The sequence below is a fragment of the Festucalex cinctus genome, chromosome 21 (assembly GCF_051991245.1).
Source record: "Festucalex cinctus isolate MCC-2025b chromosome 21, RoL_Fcin_1.0, whole genome shotgun sequence".
Classification (NCBI taxonomy): domain Eukaryota; kingdom Metazoa; phylum Chordata; class Actinopteri; order Syngnathiformes; family Syngnathidae; genus Festucalex; species Festucalex cinctus.
In genome coordinates this window covers 17098712-17116957 of record NC_135431.1, presented here as the reverse complement: position 1 = coordinate 17116957, position 18246 = coordinate 17098712, and the positions used below count along the sequence as shown (strand labels likewise).

The 18246-nt window shown below is 39.3% G+C and overlaps 3 protein-coding genes across 8 annotated transcripts; 1 reads left to right on the top strand and 2 right to left on the bottom strand.

The window, feature by feature from the left end:
• Positions 1 to 469: 469 nt before the first annotated feature.
• On the bottom strand, positions 470 to 2861 carry nup43 (nucleoporin 43). The gene is made up of 8 exons (XM_077509860.1): positions 2606 to 2861; positions 2260 to 2382; positions 1951 to 2028; positions 1637 to 1799; positions 1424 to 1559; positions 1204 to 1355; positions 1016 to 1132; positions 470 to 886 (listed from the first exon to the last, which is right to left on the bottom strand). The coding sequence occupies exons 1-8, from the start codon at positions 2723 to 2725 to the stop codon at positions 657 to 659; spliced, it is 1119 nt and encodes a 372-aa protein (XP_077365986.1). The 5' UTR covers positions 2726 to 2861; the 3' UTR covers positions 470 to 656.
• pcmt (protein-L-isoaspartate (D-aspartate) O-methyltransferase) lies at positions 2587 to 9532 on the top strand. 3 transcript variants are annotated; one of them, XM_077509862.1, is made up of 9 exons: positions 2588 to 2912; positions 3027 to 3215; positions 5029 to 5133; positions 5212 to 5243; positions 5384 to 5488; positions 5564 to 5684; positions 7044 to 7129; positions 7277 to 7446; positions 8784 to 9532. In XM_077509862.1, the coding sequence occupies exons 2-9, from the start codon at positions 3038 to 3040 to the stop codon at positions 8794 to 8796; spliced, it is 810 nt and encodes a 269-aa protein (XP_077365988.1). In that variant the 5' UTR covers positions 2588 to 2912; positions 3027 to 3037; the 3' UTR covers positions 8797 to 9532. The 3 variants fall into 3 exon arrangements, 2 of the variants coding, with proteins under 2 accessions (XP_077365988.1, XP_077365987.1); XM_077509861.1 differs by having other exon boundaries at positions 2993 to 3215; XR_013281067.1 differs by having other exon boundaries at positions 2587 to 3215; positions 7277 to 7514.
• Positions 9533 to 10952: 1420 nt separating this feature from the next.
• Positions 10953 to 18245, bottom strand: lrp11 (low density lipoprotein receptor-related protein 11). Of its 4 annotated transcripts, none has more exons than XM_077509856.1 (10): positions 18107 to 18245; positions 17412 to 18023; positions 15789 to 15946; positions 14212 to 14353; positions 13997 to 14122; positions 13739 to 13936; positions 12169 to 12336; positions 11997 to 12053; positions 11832 to 11921; positions 10953 to 11757 (listed from the first exon to the last, which is right to left on the bottom strand). In XM_077509856.1, the coding sequence occupies exons 2-10, from the start codon at positions 17983 to 17985 to the stop codon at positions 11603 to 11605; spliced, it is 1668 nt and encodes a 555-aa protein (XP_077365982.1). In that variant the 5' UTR covers positions 17986 to 18023; positions 18107 to 18245; the 3' UTR covers positions 10953 to 11602. The 4 variants fall into 4 exon arrangements, with proteins under 4 accessions (XP_077365982.1, XP_077365983.1, XP_077365984.1 ...); XM_077509857.1 differs by having other exon boundaries at positions 17412 to 18026; positions 18107 to 18184; XM_077509858.1 differs by having other exon boundaries at positions 18103 to 18165.
• Between the last annotated feature and the right edge of the window lies 1 nt (position 18246).

The following is an 18246-nucleotide window of genomic DNA, read 5'->3' as shown; positions in this document are numbered from 1 at the left end:
GCTTCAGCATGTGATAGAACCAATAGATTTTATTTGTCGACCATTAAATCATTCAATCTTTTAAAAACAGGCAACTCAATTTAAGGTTACTTATCAAGTCCGTTCGCCGCGCAATGCTTTTATTTTTGAAAGACTCACCGGAAGTACAAGTGACACGGATTACAGCAAAGCTTTCCACAAAGTACCCGGATTGGGGTTGTTTTCGTATATTTGGCCACTTTTTTCGTGGATATACTATTAGGACAGTAACCAAGCGGCAAAAGTAATACACAAATGTACAAAGTACGTAAGGGTAAGTGTAAATAAAAAAACTTGGTAAAGTAGATGTACTTATTGTGTTCAAATAAATAAAATATTGCCTAAAACATACACCCTGGACTGATCACTAGCCAATCGCTTAAATAAAATAAAATAAAAACAATTAAAAATTAAAAAAAAATTTAAAAAAAAATCACACATTACAATCACACATTTCTTTACCGTTTATTTCCAAAATGGTTAACTGACAATTATGCAAACATATGTAAAATCTTCAGCTGGGATTGATTAACACAAAGACATTCTCAACTAGCATACACTCAAAATACTTACATGAATATGCATTGTGATGCAACTTTGTGCTTACAACTGAACCTGTAAATAACATTTGCATGAGTCTAAACTGGGACCTGTCTGTTCACAAAAATAGCCTCTCCATCAGTCCCGCACACGAGACACTGTCCAAGTACATCCAAACTGTTTACGGACAGCGTTTGGCTGGGCAGCATGTGAGTTGTCTCCAGACGACCTTTACTTGAGTCTCCGCTGAGCCACGTGTTGACGAGGGACTGGTTGCCTCCAGCGGGAGCCGCCGCACTGCGGGACACCGTGCTGTTGTTTTTACCACCTGGGAAAAACAATTAAAAACGGCACTCAGTATAGACGTAAAACCTCAGTTAATATGATTTAAGTATTTTTCTAAGTTTGATTATATAGCAGAGGGAGAGTCACGGAACATTTTCTCTTCACTGTTTACCTTGCAGAAAGGACGGCATATCTGCAGGTGACAATGTCTCCCAGTGCAGTAGTGATCCGTCCTCCGAGCACGTGAACACATGATCTGGGTTCCCTGGGTGGAAGTGGACTTCCCACACTGTAGACAGACACACAGTGAAATCATTTACAAAAAAGTAGAAAAACTGAAACGCGATGTAAAAATCTTACTTTCAGCAGAATGCGCCTCCATGAGTGAGAAAGGCATGTTGCTTTGCCTCACATCCCACACACAGAGCATTCCATCCTGGCCTCCAGTGGCCACGATGTGCTGCTGGTTTGGATGTCTGTCCACACAGTGCAGTGGGACTCGATCACCTGACCTGAAATGACATTGTTGTGATGTCATCGGGGAGATAAAGCGATGCAGCATTTTTTTTTTAAATCTTACAGGGAAAGAATCTGCGACGGGGTGTTGCTCTGTTGCCTGAGATCCCAAATCTTGAGTTGGCCGATGGAATTCACCGTCAGGATCTCGGTTGTTTTCAGGTAAGTCACAGCATGAATTGTGCTGCTATCTGCATTCTCTATAAAATGAACAGAAAAATACATGTATCTCAAACTTCAATCGATGCATGCAGAGCACCGTATTCTTGAGCTTAACCTATGACTCGAATGACTCCTTCCTGGTCAGCCCTGTAGACAATAATCCTGCCGTCTTCACCAACGCTAACAATCTCAGGGCTGCTGCACACCACACTCGTACACGGTGCATTGTCACAAGGGTAATGATGTGCTCTTGCCCACTGGTGTGAGACGGATAATTTCTGTAATTAAATAAAATAAATAAATAAAATAAACAGATGTCACTTCCACAAGCAGTCAACTATCTTCCCTGACCAAATGATGCAAAATCAGCTAGAACACTTAAAAAAATAAATAAAAAATAAATAAATAAATAAAAACTGCATGATGTACCTGATTGTTCTGTTTGTAGCGGAATATGGTAACGCCTCCGGTTGATGATGCAGTGATGACTCTATCATGGTCCAGAAACTGTACGAAGATTAAATTATCAGCCCATATTAAAATATTTGCACATTCTAATACGGCTAGAATAGGATTTCAAATCAGACATGATTTATGATTAAGGATACACAGATACGACTTTTCTGAAGACTAAGCATGAATACAAATACTTGAGTGCTTACTGATACAACGTATTGATTCTTTCTAGTGCTGTTTAGCATAGACGTAGAGCATCCCTAATCAGAATAAGTGACTTACTTGAAGATCAAGAACATCTCCCTCATGCTTTTGTTCACACAACAACTGTGGAACTTCTTCAAATCCTTCATCCATATAAGAAGGTCCATTATTTCCAATAGACCAAATAGAAACCGCGTTGTCCTATAAAGAAAGGGGTGTCATTTTAAGTTTATGACATATAATGGAACTTCATCGGAGTTGATCAATGAAAAAATATTCATAAATAACAGATTGTTGATTGTAACTAGATGCACTGACGATAATGGGAAACACACACGCTATCATGATCATCACAAGGGTCTGACGCTTACAAAACATCCATGAAATATCATTCATGTCACGATATCGCAAATAAACAACGAACCTCGTTATCCCAAGAGCCAGTCGCAAAGATTTCGGGCTGCTGCAGAGACGAAAGCGATACCGGCCGCCACCTTGTTTTGCTGATTTTTTTAGACGTGTATTTCGCATTAATTGACTCCATTACAACACAAAATTAATTTCTCTTTTGGTAAATTCAAGTTAGCTTTCAACGACAAAACACGTTAGCGCTACAATCAACGTCACACTACGGGTCACCCATTCGGACAAATTTAATTCCTGGAGAAATAGCACTCCGCCTAGCGGTCATAATAGCTACTACAGCTGTAAATCTCGTCATCCAGTCGTCAGTAAGTGATTGGAAATAACCTCGTGGAAAAGAGGCATATATTTCAACTATTATTGCTCATGAAATGATTCCACTCTGCAGCATACTGCGTCAAAACCGAGCCACCCTTCTGTAGATTCACCGTGGATGTCTGGTGACGTATCCGCTGCTCCGTCTGCTTTGGAGGTTGCCAGCTTCCTAGGCAAAACACTTGGCGCAGGCGCGGCACTGACGGCTGCTGTCTACTTAGTCCGCAAAGTCTGCCTCATAATGGCGTGGAAATCCGGAGGAGCCAGCCACGCAGAACTCGTCAACAACCTGCGCAGTAAGTCGGCATGCTCGGGAGAGCTGCAGCGAGCTGCGGCAAACGCGAGCGTTGCGTGCAGGCGCTGCATTTTGGAGGTTGCGCTTCACGAGCTGGAGCTAGCTGCTCGCTAAGCTAGGTGGCATGTTGTCGTTACCTCCCCTCCACCCCTCTCCACAAGCCACGCTCCAGTCGTGCGTGGTTAGAGGGGACTGGAGACACAAAAATGGCCATTCAAGGTCACCGATCGTTCTAATAAGCGTTATTCGCGTGGTTAGCTTAGCACGTTAGCATTGTGTGCGTCATTTGGGGACGTTGGTGGAGGCACAGCCAGATAGGCAATCTGCCCACATTCACTGATGCTATCAATGTAGAATCCACTTGACTCCTTCCTGAATGACAGTGACAGCTGAAAACCTGCACAGAATGTGCTTCTACAGTTTGTATTGCAATGAAGACCACCACAACTAGTTTTCTTAGAGTGGCAGTTTTATCTGCATTCTATCTATATTACAGTATTTTTTCCACCGCTTTTGCACATTTACATGAGAAAAATAGCACAGTACACAACCAAACAAAAAATGTCACAGAAAGGACCTCAATGCTGAAATAATCGCCTCAATTTTCTCACAAATTTATTTGGGCCTGTTTGGTTGAACTCTGTTATTTTATTCTGATTGCTGTAGTAATTGGCAGCGGTAGAACATGATATCTGTCATTATAGAGAGACATTTGTGTGACTAATATTCACAAAATTCAATGAAAACACCCTCAAATCTCACTTGGGAAATATTTTATTTGCATTCAGCTTTCAGCATTCCCACGGAATTTCTGCAGGAATTTCACTCTGTCCAGTTTACATAAAAATACATCACATTAGGTGGGTTACATCCACCAGTTTTTATGCAAAATTTCAAGGATTAGCTTGCACGTTTCAAGGTTAAAATTGCAGTTTTCGTTTTTCTAAGCATGCATGATTGATAGAACGGTCCATCCAACTGCGTGAATGGTAAATGGTCAGTGTAATTGAGAGCAGCGCCGGCTGTCGTCGGCTTTCCTTGCATTTGACACCAACTGCATGCAACCTGTTGACAGGGGTTATACTCAAGACACTCACATTGATGTATTTTTTTTCCCACATATGTATTTGTAGGAATAATTGTAAATAATAAGTTATTATACACTTGCTGCAATGAAGAACTGCTTCTGCTTGCAATGAAGAATGTTTTGCTCTGTTCCCACTCACATTCATATAGCCTGGCTATTTGAAGATGGCTCAAAAAGTTGAAGAGCCACAACATCTAACGCAGCAAAATGGTTCGAGCCAGTCTGCTGAGGTCGTCTGTTTTCTGTTAAGAAATGATTGCAAACTTGATCACACATACTCAGCAATCTTCCACTCACATGCACAACACAGACAAACAAGTACACCGTGTTCCAACTATGCCTTGCATTTGCATTTTTAGGGTTGGAACACCCATGTAATAGGCGCGTGGAAAGGGCGTGGAAAGCCAAATAAATAGAGAGGGTGAGGAGAGGAATCTTCAGAGAGTGCAGGAGTGAATTGTATCAGTCAGTTCCTCTCCTCTCTCCTTGCGAGCCCTGACCTGAGTGTCTTCTCTCCTTTTTGTGTCGTGTTTAATAGATGTCAAACAGGTAACCCTGACAGTATTTTATTTATTTATTTATTTATTTATTTATTTATTTATTTATTTATTTATTTATTTATTTATTTATTTATTTATTTATTTTTTACTTCAACAATGACTGATGTTTTTTTGTTTTTGTTTTGTTTTTTAAATCAAATAATGAACCTCTCATTTTGCGTCCGCAGAAAATGGCATCATTAAGTCCGACAAGGTCTACGAAGTCATGCTGGCCACAGACCGGGCTCATTTCTCTCGCTGTAATCCTTACATGGACTCGCCGCAGTCGATAGGTATGTTCGTACATTGGACTAGAGAAATCAGTGAGATAAATAAACTAATCGAATCCGTGCTTCTCGTCTAACCAAAAGGCTTCCAAGCAACCATCAGCGCCCCACATATGGTATGAATTCACTCAATCAGCAGTTTTCACCAAGATAAAATCTTTCATCTGCTTGATTATGAGAATTTAATCCAACACACATCCCTAGTACATCATAAAAACTTACCAGATCAATTCACTCATTTGTTTCTCCCACTCAGCACGCGTATGCCCTGGAGCTTCTCCATGACCAGCTGTACGAAGGCGCCAAGGCCCTGGACGTGGGCTCCGGCAGTGGAATTCTGTCTGTTTGCTTTGCACGAATGGTGAGCCACGCGGAATTGGGGGTGGTTGAAGAAGTCTAGAAATATCAAGTAATTGTGTAATTGTGTCCTTCCCAGGTTGGTCCTGAAGGGAAAGTAGTCGGGATTGACCACATCAAAGAGCTGGTCGACGACTCCATCAACAACGTGAAGAAGGACGACCCCAGTTTGATCACGTCGGGAAGAGTTATGCTAAGAGGTGAGAGTCATTTTGTCCGAAATTCGGGCTGTGCAATTCGTCGAAATTCGTCGCAATTTCAGTTATTACACTCCACAATTACAAAATCGGCATAATTGTAAGCAAAAATAAGATTATTAATATTAATTTTGAATTGTTTAAATTTATGTATTTGCACTTTTTTTTTTTAATAAAATAATTTCAAATGAGTAATTTAATAAATCTTGTGTCGTCCAAAGTGAACTTGTGTAATCATAGTGTTTCAAAGAAATTTGTCTTATTTCTTTACATGTTTAAACATTTTCTTGTTTTATAGCAAAAAAAAAAAAAAGTCTTAATCATGATTATCAATTATTACCAAATTAACTCACTACCATTTTGACTGAAGCAACTCCCTTCGCTCCCGGCTGTTTTACTGGATTTTGACTGATTTTGCAAGGCCCACAGAATATTGTGTTCTGTTGCTATAAAAACATGGAAGTTACCAAAAGAAAGATTAGAGTCTCTTCTTTCAAAAGGAAAAAAAAAAAAAGTACATTTGTATCTGATTCGGTTTTGCAGCAATTAGTATTAGAATACGTTTCATCAATATTTACATTACTGGTGAAAACACTGGCAAAAAGAGCTTGTTGCAACATGGCCGTGTCTGATCTCTTATACTCTGCTGCCACCTGCTAGCCATTTTTTGTAATAACTACCATTGCTTTAAGCCACTTTTTCATGTCAGAAGCTGCATCAAAGCCTTCTGTTGGCTCTTGCATTAAAAAAAACAAAAAAAACAAAAAAAAAAACAAAAAAAAAACGTCTAAATACGTTTTTGGGAGTGAAGGGCAAAGTATTAAATAAAACGTGTTTATACGTTTTTGGGTTTGAATTGGTAATATTTTCTTCATAATTTTTTTATTTTAAAATGACTAATTTAATAAATCTTGTTTGGCCCAAAAGGAACTTGTGTAATTACAGTGTTTAAAATAAATGTATTTGTTTTAATATTGTTTACATGTTTAAACATTTTCCTGTTTTCTACCAAAAAAAAAAAATATTGTTTTAATCGTGATTTCAATTACTACCAAATTAATCCTGATGAATATTTTCTTTATAATCGAGCATTTCATGGGGGCTGTCAAACGGATATTTTTTTTAAAACTAATCACACAAGTTTCCATAATTAATTGCGATTAATCACATTTTTCTACTTTTGCGTCTACTTTTTTCCCTTCAAAGCTTTTAACAGATATTTACATGAGTAAAATCTTGGAATGAATGTAAAATCATCAAGACTGTTCTAATATTCTTTGAAATTTAAAATTTAAATAAATCTCTAGAGTTAATTTTAATTTTGACAACCCTAATACACATACATTTATGTAAATTTTCCAGTTGGAGATGGACGATTGGGCTACTCAGACGAGGCGCCATACGACGCCATCCACGTTGGAGCCGCAGCGTCAACGGTCCCCCAAGCTGTGAGTCAGAGTTTGAAATCTTGAATAAACCTCCAAAGTCCAGCGAAACCCGTTCTGGTTGTTTGATTTGTCTGGTTCCGCCCAAGTCGTTTTCAATCCCCTACTAAACGCCCCAAACGATGTTACTAATCCACGGCTGTGTGGCAGCTCCTGGACCAGTTGAAGCCCGGCGGCCGCCTGATTCTGCCCGTGGGCCCGGCGGGGGGGAACCAGATGTTGGAGCAGTACGACAAGATGGAGGACGGCAGCACCAAAAAGAAGTCCCTGATGGGGGTGATATATGTGCCTTTAACGGACAAAGACAAGCAGTGGTCCAGGTGGAAGTGACTTCCTTCTCCTCCCCCCTCCTCCCACCTCCCACTCTGTCCTTCTCACAGCGGAAAAGGTGAAATGGGCGTGGCTCGGAGCAGGCACCGGATCACACCAGGCTGCATTTTTTTTTCTTTTTTTTTGTGTGCTGCTTGTTGATACATTTTTGCTTCTTCCATACTATGCTGAGTAGCTGCACATTTCCTTGCTCCAGGGTTGTTATAGTTTTGCAATTTTTAGCTTTGTTTGAGTTAGTTTCAGTATTAGTTTTTTATTTTTTTATTTTTTTTTTTATTTATTTATTTTTTTTTTTTAATGTGTATTACTTGCACTATATTTAAAAAAAAAACACCATGGGAGTGACGTCATCTGAAGGTGCTTTTCTGCTAGATGACGTCACTTCCGTGTGACACGCTTTCAAACGTCCTTTTTCCGCTTAATATCATAATAAATCTACTTGACTCATTCACTCCCAGCCATTTTCACAGAAGTCATCCCATTTGCTCCTGGCTGTTTTAATGGATTTTGGCTAATTTTGCAAGGCCCACAAAATATTCTGGTTCTATTGCTATAAAAACATGGAACCTACCAATAGAAAGAGTAATCATTATTTAGAATTATGAGCAATTGAGCCTTTTTTTTTTTTTTAACATGGCCCTGGTTGATCTTTTATACTCTGTTGCCACCTGCTGGTCGTTTATGTAATAACTACCATTTCTTCAACTGTTCTTTGCAGGTGAGAGGCTTCATCAAAGACTTCTGTATGCTCTAGCATAAAAAAAACAAAAACAAAAACAAACAAAAAACGTACAGATACGTCTTTGGGACACTTAAACCATTTTAAATAGAACGTATTTATATGTTTTTGGGAGCAAATGAGTTAAAATCATCACTAAAGGCTCATGCATTAATTATCAAAGAAGAAAACAAAGGACATTTTTTCAATAATTATACTTAGTTTTAGTTAGTTCGTTTTTGTCTTTATTATAAGCATTTTTATTTTAACGAAATTGGTTTTTGAATTTTATTTTTTTCGTTAGTTTTAGTCAACTAAAATAACCTTGCCATGCTCATTTTTTTTTTATTTGTATTTTTTATCACACATCTAAAGGTGAATCAAGCCTGCACGACGAATGAAACTTGAAAAAACACTTGTGAAGGCTTGTTTGTGTTGAGTGAATAATAATCTGGAACGTCGCAGCTATCTTTTATATGATCTGCTGTGTGAGATGTAAACAACACTGACAAGTTGGATTGTATATGTGTGCACATTTAAAAAAAATGTCGCCTTGTTTTTGTTTTGTTTTTCGCCGTCCCTAACATCCCCAACTTGTGTTTCCTGCAGGGATGAACTCTGAACAGGAAGACAGTCCATAATCCACCTTTTTAAGATCCAACCTGGACCGAAAACACAGACCGGGTGGGAGGGGTCAAGCAGTCCTTTTCATTTTGTTTCAAAAACCATAACAAAACCTCTAATTTAAGTTGATTCATTAAGCGGGATGGACTATTGAGAGTTTCACCGGATCGGGAGGAAAAGCTGTTGTAAGCTGCACCCGCTACATTTTCTGTTATTTTTTAATGCAGTCAGACAGATTCATATAGTATTACATTTGCTGAAGAGAAGAATGCTGGATTTGAACGATGATAGCAGTGTGTGGATCATCTAACCTTTAATATCTCTGCTAATAATAAGCTCAAGGCACCCCCCCCCCCCCCCAACACACTTCAACACTGATTGCAGTATTAGCAACACACACGCTGATGTAACCCGCAAATCCCGTTCGACGCGCAGCACTTCAAGACCGTTATTCTTTCCATCCAAAGAGAACGGCCCATTTACCGCCGACACGTGCATGGCAAAGATGCGCTTTTGGAGAAATATCAAATGCAAGCCCCGCCCCCCCCTGGTGATTTGCACAGTCAACTGCTTTGCCAAAACAAGCTGTCATTAAGCAAATGAATGTTTGTTGTCTTCGGGGGAGGGAAAAAAACAAAAAACACAGAATCTTTAAGCACGATTTATTTTGAGTGAAGTGAGTGATGATTGTCATCAATTCTGGAACGGCATATGACAATAAAGAGTTGCTTATGTTTTGGCTTTGGAGCTTTTGTTTTGTGTTGGGAATTCTCGGCACAAATATTGTTACATCATCCCCTCATCTATTGCTAGTATTGGGATGTTCAAGACCACTTTTTTGTTTAAGACGGATACCAGTACGAGAACTCAACTCTTAAGTAGTCAGTCACTTATACTAAGTACTGATACCAACTAGTACTTTTGATACATAAAATTTCCCAAAAAGAAGCCAATGGTATAATTTTAAAGTAAGACCTATGTATCCCAATAGGGGTGTGAATTGCCAAGTATCTGACGATTCAATCCATATCACGATTTGATTTGATACCGATACGAATCTGTAAGTTGATGATTGCAATTTTTTTTCTTAACTCAAATTTAATCAGTAAACTTGTACACTGTATATTTGTATGATAATATATTTAACTGAAACTTCAACACTGCTTTTAAGAAACAGGTTGCAATGAACAGCATTAAAATAAAATTTTAAGGCTTATTAATGTTCCATTAATATAACATTCTTCCATGTTTAAAGTGTGAACCCTAACCTTAAATAAGACATTTTGTTGACTATTTCCATAAAAAAAAATGTTTAAATATCGATTCGGCTGCATATTGAATCGATACAAGAATTGCGCGCTGTAATATCGCGATATATTGACGAATCGATTTTTATTAACACCCCTATATCCCAATACAGCATTTTTCCTTAAAATTGCATGAAATTACATTAATTGCAATTCCCTATTCTTCTAAAAAGGGCCACAAGAGGGCGGCGGATAAAGGTCACCATTACAAGTCCTTGATAATAAATAAGGCTAACGATAAAATAATGATAGTACTCATATATATATATATATATATATATATATATATATATATATATATATATATATATTTCGGCCACAGATTCTAATTATTGTGAGCCAGATATTCTAACCACTTTCTTTTCCCCATACATTGGATTTGAAAAATACTAGATATGTCGAGTACCGAAACCAGGTATCGGGCCGATACCCGACCTTCAAAGTATCGGTACTCACAACAGCAGGTTCTTATGCCTGTTTTTTTCTTCTTTTTTTCCCCTTGTAAGGAACTAGAAAAGAGAAAAATAGAAAATTGCCAATAATTCTATGCAATTTTATGGAAAAAAAATGCTACTTTGTGATATAGAGATCTTTTTTTTTTAAGCTCCATTATTATTTTTTTGGGAGGAATTTTTATGTATCAAAAGTACTAGTGGTATCGGTCCTTGGTATCAAAGAGTTGAGTAATTGTACTGGTATGAGTTTAAAAAAAATAAATAAATAAATAAAATAAAGTATCAAACATCCCTAAAAATATACATTTAAAATATTCAGACGTATTCCAACTTGTCTAACTAAGTCATCGACTCTTTGAAAAATGTTATCGAATTGATACAATGCAATGGTAAACGTCTTAATAATCCTTTTATGTAATCAACTTTAATCTCAACTGACATATAGTACTTTGAATGAATATGCAGTATAATACACCCGCATGATACGTTTGCAAGGATTGCCTGATAGGACAAGTGGTACTTACATACTATATGACTCTTACTATGGCTTAGTGTACCAAATCCACTAGTACTCAGTGTATTTACATTTCTATTCACAGGCCAGTTTCATGTATTGAGAGCATTAACATAGCGCAGTTCATTTCTGTATAGAAACAAATGATAAAAGAATAAAAAATAGATCCTTTTTTGATATCAAGTATTGGGACGCTTAGCAAAATAAAAGCAAGCTCTTCTCATGACGCATGCTTAGATGAGTTTGGTGTGGTAAAAATGTCATGATGGCCATGCGTCCCAATACTTTTATCTGCCGTTTTGATGAACACACACGCGTCACATGATGTCATCGACCTCCCTCCAGCAGCAGGGCGGATTCGGTGTAGAAGCAACGTAGAGCAGGACGGGATGTTCCCAGGATGTTCTCACATGAAACTTAATTTCAGACGTTAGGCATAAAGGAAATACAGTGCAAATTTAAAACAGTCCAGACTCGGGTTCTAGTGGCTCCGGTCCTTTTATAACCGTCAAGAGATTGCGTTTGTGGCTACAGGTACATGCCGTTGATGAGGTAGTCGGACTCCTCGGTGGTGAGGGGCCGCGCTTTCTTCAGCTTGTGGCGAACGAGCTGCAGGCGACAGGCGATCATCAGCAGCAGCAGGGCGGTGATGATCAGGCCCAGCGCCAGCGGAAGGATGGCAGCTGGCCGGGGGGAGAGGAACGCACGCGTTAAAAGGTGAACGTCGCATACGAGACGCACCTGAGCTGCTTCTGACCTGACTCGGGGACAAGATGGCCTCCCTTGACTGGAAACTGCTTGGGCGCTGGGATGTCATTCTCTTGGCTTTGTGAGACTCTGGGAGCAGCTTTGAAAAAAAAACAAAAAAACAAGTACAATCACAGTTACTGCATCAAGAAACATATTATAAATGATCCAGTACCTATTTCAGTCTGTTTGGTGGTAGGAGGAGCCACAGTAGCTGGTTTAAAACCTGGACCTACACAACAATGACAAATAAATAAGCAAATAAATTAATTAGGTAATTAATTTTCATTACTAAATAATTTTAAAATGATTAAATTGCTCGTCAAAAACGAAAAGCATCCTCTCACTCTTCTGTATACATTCACTGACGCAGTCTGAGTCCTGGAGAAAGTTGTTATGGTTGCCCTGGCAACCACCGTATAAGAAGTGTTTGCATTCTCCCGCTTCGTGGTCGTAGTACCAGCGAGCGAAGGTGCCCTTACAAGGTCCGACGACCGGCGCGGAAGAACACGGGTCTACGAAGACACAATTACATGACATTGTTGAAAAAACGCTACACTGTTGCTAACCTATAAAACAAGGTACATTATAACATACATTTTGTTTTGACAATTTAAATCAGTTTCCAGGTGTCTCAGTAACATATAGCCAAAAATATCCCGAGGATCAAGAATGACAGACTAATTTGAATGAATGTACTGACAAAAATTAGCTTCTTTTAGCCGTTAGCTGTTTACAATACCATGACGCAGTTTGGCAACAACATAGTGAACAATTCTCCAAAAAAAAAATAAAGAGGCGTCAAGTTGTTTATTGCCACTCCCAGTTGAAGTTAATTGTCAAACTAAACATACATATTATGTATTCAAAGCAACCAAATAGCTTTGCCTTTAGAAATTCTACTTAGTTTTATGCTAACAAACACCGCAAAACAAGCTAGCAGTTAGCATCGATACTGGCCACTACAAGTTTGCATTCTATTTAATTACTGTTTTTATGAAGTACCATACCACTGAGTGGGATTTTTCTTCATTAAAAGCAATTTATTCATTTATTTATTTATTTATTTATGGGTGAGGCTATATTCTTTTTGTTAAATTAATAGTGAAACAAGACTGCGCATTAGCTTGACTGTGCTGTATAGGCCTACTACTTTATATATTAGCTTGTCCAGAATGTGCACTTGGTACTGAGAAAGATAAAATAATAATTAAAACAAAACAAAACAGTGAAGAACAGTGAAATCTTTTTTTTTTTTTTTTTTTTTTATCCCCGCCTAATGCATTTTTTTTTGGGGTTGATCTCAGCCTAATGCAGGGATCGGATGAAAGAGAGGACAGAGACGCTTTGTTCCAAGGCCCGGCAAGCCTGCGAGCACAGAACAGTTTTCCCACAGAATGTCGAACGGACTGTGGCTCTGCCAGCGTTTAAGCGCTCAGTGCCATGACTCAATGGCTGCCTACGGGGGCTCCATCTGCCTCCGTGTGTGGAGAAGCATGAAAACCTTCAGTGCGACAGAAACGCCACAATGCTAAGGAAGACCACGGTTTAAGATTCTTGATGTAATAGAACACATTCAATAACAAATTGATATTGTAAAGGAAATTTGTATGTGCAAACATCAAACACCCCACAAGCCACCCTTCCTTCCCCTTCACTTTTTCCCGACAAGAGTTTCGTAATGTATTAAAGAACAGTGGAAAAAAGTAGCGGCTCTAGAACAGACCCCTGCGGAACACCAACATTAACAAGGCAGTCTAAACAACAGGACCAAATATGAGCAACTGTTACAAACTGTTTCCTATTGGATAGGTATGATTTCAACCATGGCAGCCGGACTACAAATAGTGAAAATCTGTGCATAATTGGGGGGGAAAAAAAACATATACTGTATTTTCTTAAAACATGACTAACTACCTTGACCGATTAAATCCTGCTGCCGACTGGGCTGAGGTGTGACTCTGCTCCTCTCCTGAGCAACTCTACTGTCGTCATCGTGCTTCATGGATCCAGTCTGGAGCACCAAACCGTCCTCAGACCCTTCGACATACGTCGGTGGAAGCTGATGGCTGGGCAGACCTTCAACGTGGGTCACCGACTTCCTGCCGGTGTCAACTAGGCAAGGATAGGAAACGTGAGCTTCGCAAACGTTGGCAAATGCGAGTGTTTGCTTACAATTTGGACAGAAGTCTTCATCCGATCTATCGGGACAATGCTGCTTCCCGTCACAGGCGAAGGTGATGTCGATACAGCAGCCGTCATCACATTTGAACTGGTAATTTGAGCAGTGGCCGGTACACACTGCCGACAAAAACACGCACGTGAACTTTATACTTGCCGCTTAAATGAGTAACTCATTTTCTGTAAATGTAAGATAGTGAGGTCGTTACCTTCTGCTTGATGTTTTGGTGCCAACACTGTAACAGACACGTTGTCTGACGTCTTCTGACCCGATGTGTCAGTAACAGTCATCTGGAAAGTGTAGACGCCTTCCTGCAGGCCAGTGACCTTCAGCAAACCGGGATGAGTCGCCTGCCGTAGACACACTTTAAGTCATGTTTGCGTCAATCGGGAGGGGAGTTAGGTAAAGAGACACAGTTACAGTTATATGGATGTCTTTGTATGGTCCTTTAAAAAAAATGTGTACATGTGTAGGTGCCAGCATGTACTAGTTAGCCCCAAGAACAACACATGAGTAGCCCATGGTTCTATTCTAAAAATAGTGCTGGGACATTTGCTAACAAGAATCGTAACATAAGAATTGTGTTACCATTTATTTAGTTATTTGAACTTTACATGATTCTATATGTTGTTTAAAAATAAAATACTTGTGTTCAATTGAGGAAAAAAATATAAATAAAGTTGAGTTAAATTCTGGAGCTCGGGCCACAAGCCAAACTGTTGACTTAACAGAGTCAAACACAAAATGTAACCTGACGCCGACTGCGTCTCCTCATACTGCAAACGCGAGCACCGTGTGTTGTTTATACTTCTGTTTAAAAGCTTTGAACAGCTTGTGTTTGAAATCAGTTGATCTACACAAGATATGGATGATGTAGGTCTGCAACCTGCGGCTCTGGAGCCACATGTTCTTTAGTTCCTGTGGTTCCCTGCAGAACTCTTACAAAAAAAATACATATTTATCTTTATTTTTAAATTTAAATGAATTCTTTTAAATTAATGAATGATTTAGGAAAAAATACAAACAAAAAAATGGCAGAGTCCAAATTTCTTCCCATCAAAAGAGAGGCGAACAATAGTTAAAAATGTTTTAAATATTACCTAAAAAAAGGCCTAAAGATTTAGAGGAAAAGCAGAAAATTACGTACAAGAAAATATTCCAAAAGCTACAATAAAATGTCCAAATACAAAAGAAGAATTTCCCCAAACTACCATAAAATGTCCACAAAATTGTCAGTTACAAAATTGATTTAAGAAAAGGCAGGAAAGAAAATATTCAAAAAGTAACCATAAAAAGTCCAATAGCTAAAAGGGGAAACAAATATTACCACAAAATTGCCAAAAATGTCTGAAAGTTGATAGCAAAAGAAGGCAGAAAAAAATGTCAAAAAAATAGCCATAAAATGTCCAAAAAAAAGGATGAAGAAGCAGATAATTACATATGTCCATAAATTTGCCAAAAATGTAAGAAATTTGACAGAAAGACACAAAAGTGTAAAACTGCATGAAAAACAGAGCCTGAAAATTTAAAACAAAAAAGGAGAAAAAATAATCCTCCAAAACACAAGACAAAATGCAAAGAAAATGGATCGCAAAGTATTGGAGGCTGCATATTTTTCTATTATGGTACAGCTCTAATTAGCTCTTGGGTCCTCAGAACATTAGACTCACATCAACAGACTATTGTTCGCCACAGCGTTCAAATGTTTTGTTTCTCCAGACAGACAACAAAGGTTGCTGACCCCTGATTTAAGTGATCGGAACTTCGTCTGCAGAGCTCGCTGACCTTCATCGTGATGTCCGCGTCCCCCTTGACGAGGGTCCAGTCATAGTGACTGATCCCGTGGTCGTCCACACTGTCACGGCCATCCAAAACCGCCCAGTCGGTGGGCAGCTGGATCACAACATCCTGGCCTGCGTCGCAGCGAGGGGGCTCGTCAACTTCTGAAAACGCAAAACAATCAAATCAAATCAAATATGCCAAATATCACAACATATATTTTATTTATTTATTCCTTTTAGGGTACAAACAAATCAACCATGAAACAATTTTTTTTTTTTAAACACCAACAACCACAGGTTGTTCAGACATGGAATAGTTAGAATGCGATAATCAAGGTCATATACTTACTAGGTCATTCATTTTTTTGTCGACATGAGACTTTTTGTTCCCATCAAACTGAAATTGCTGTCCAATCATTTACATGCAAAAAAAAAAAAAAAAAAAAATCACACTTCTTGTTGAAAATATCTGTGCAGATTCCTATTTATAAAGGTATTGAAATTAAATTGATGGCCTATAGCCGCAAATTTTCCATCAGTGCTACTAGAGGGCTGTATAGCGTATATAGGATCACTCACTTCCTAACAAGATGTACGACAAAAATGCTATTTTAGATATGGACAAAATACGTTCTCTTAATATATTTAATTTTCATTACAACATAACATACGTGATTCCCCCGCCCCATTCCAGTGAAAGAGCTCAGTTAGGCGTTTATTTTATAAATTTTATCACAAAAAACAAACAAACTGAATTTTAACATAGATGTCTGCCATCTACTGGTGATTGGTAATACCACAACTTGGATATATGCTCAATATTTTTTCATATTTTGGATTTTTCCTGTTTTTTCCCCCCGTGTTTCGCCTCCATCCCTCACTTTATCTTTATGGAAAAAGCTTAAAAATTGAATATTTATCCACGTCTTTTTTTTTTTAAGGGATACTTAGCCCATTATAGCAATAACAAGTCTATATTTTGTCTATAATTAATTTGATACTTTCATTATATTTCACATACAATTAGGACCTTTAAAAACACATGTTGCAACTTGCTGTCGACTGAAAATGACATCACAAGGGCTCAGGTAACCAATCACAGCTCACCTGTTTTCTAGGTTTGGTCATGTGACTTTCACAAGCTGAGCTGTGTTTGGTTACCTGAACCCTTGTGTCGTCATTTTCAGTCAACAGCAAGTTGCAAAATGTGTTTTTAAAGGTACTAATTGTACAGGAAAAATAACGAAAATATCAAATTTATTATAGGCAAAATATTAATATTTGACTGCCAAAAATGGCTAAATAAGTAAAGTATCCCTTTAAAAATTTGAGAAGTTTTCGGGTAAAAAAAAAAAAAAAAAAAAAAAAAAAAAAAAGAAAAGAAAAGAAAAAAAAGACCAAAGACCAACAAACAGGAAGTGTTCAGTTGCACTGATACTTTATATATATAAAAAACAAACAAACAAAAAAACAAAAACAAAAACAAGAAAACTAATGAACAAGACCAGTTACCCCGAGTCATTGACGTTATTATTATTATTATTAGTTTAGTCAATCAGTACATAATTAAGTAGAGTGTGTGACTATTTTGCCATCACTGGTTATTTAAAGTATCAAAGTATCCCACCTGGTGTCTCATCCGCCTCCCCGGTCCTCCGCTCGCTCCCGGGACCGCCGTAGGAATCAGGCGAACCGAGTCCCATCGTGACGTTCACCGGGCGGCTGTGCGAGGCGAAGCCCGGCTGCGGCGCGAACGAGCAGACATTTTGGCTCCTGTAGGTGCAGTTGAAGAGGTAGCAGTTGAGGCTGTCCCCGGCCTGCCTCGCCTCCTCCTGGACCACCGCCACGGTGCAGTGAGGCTGCGCGCAGCAGGCGTGCACGCAGTCGCGCCAGGTGTACACTGGATCCGGGGCCATGAGGAAGGTGGCCCCCTGCTCGATGGAGGCCCTGGCCCGGATGATGCTCCCGCGGGCCGAGCTGAAGTCGCTGACGCACGAGTCGGCCACCTCGCTCGGCCGGTACGTCTGGTCCCGCTGGAGCTGCTTGCGGTACTCCTCCAGCAGATCCTCCACTCCCGAGATTTTGGATTTTAAGTCCGAAATGGTCGACATGCGAGTGTGGATGGGCGGTAGGACGCAAAGAAGCAGCAGCGGGGCGACGAAGGCGAGGCTAGGCGAGCGGTGATGCCGCATCTCGGCCATGTTGTTTAGTCACAAAAGACCACTCCTTGAGGCCCCTGCTGCTGTCAGACACATCGAGATGAACACCTCAGACGATCACCAGTCGGCTTGAATAGTGGGAAAAAAAAACGCACCCACCTACCTACTACATCCAGTCGTGTCTGAATCTTGTATGGCACGAGGAGGAGGAGGGGGGTTGTCCTCTGACGATGCTAGAAATCAGCCGTTGTCATAGTGACAACGGCAAGTGTGTTTGTACTGTACAGTATATTCCAATTGAAA

Bases quoted from the DNA above. Each gene is read 5' to 3' on its own strand.
- nup43 (XM_077509860.1), bottom strand. From the start codon at position 2,725: ATGGAGTCAATTAATGCGAAATACACGTCTAAAAAAATCAGCAAAACA. The intron at 2,383-2,605 runs GTTCGTTGTTTA...CTTTCTTTATAG, and splicing joins CTGGCTCTTGGGATAACGAG to GACAACGCGGTTTCTATTTG. The intron at 1,560-1,636 runs GTTAAGCTCAAG...TTCATTTTATAG, and splicing joins AGGAGTCATTCGAGTCATAG to AGAATGCAGATAGCAGCACA.
- pcmt (XM_077509862.1), top strand. From the start codon at position 3,038: ATGTCTGGTGACGTATCCGCTGCTCCGTCTGCTTTGGAGGTTGCCAGC. The intron at 5,134-5,211 runs GTATGTTCGTAC...TCTAACCAAAAG, and splicing joins GGACTCGCCGCAGTCGATAG to GCTTCCAAGCAACCATCAGC. The intron at 7,130-7,276 runs GTGAGTCAGAGT...GCTGTGTGGCAG, and splicing joins CGTCAACGGTCCCCCAAGCT to CTCCTGGACCAGTTGAAGCC.
- lrp11 (XM_077509856.1), bottom strand. From the start codon at position 17,985: ATGGCCGAGATGCGGCATCACCGCTCGCCTAGCCTCGCCTTCGTCGCC. The intron at 12,054-12,168 runs GTGAGAGGATGC...ATTGTTGTGTAG, and splicing joins CAGTGAATGTATACAGAAGA to GTCCAGGTTTTAAACCAGCT. The intron at 11,758-11,831 runs GTCAGAAGCAGC...CCCCCCGGCCAG, and splicing joins CCATCTTGTCCCCGAGTCAG to CTGCCATCCTTCCGCTGGCG.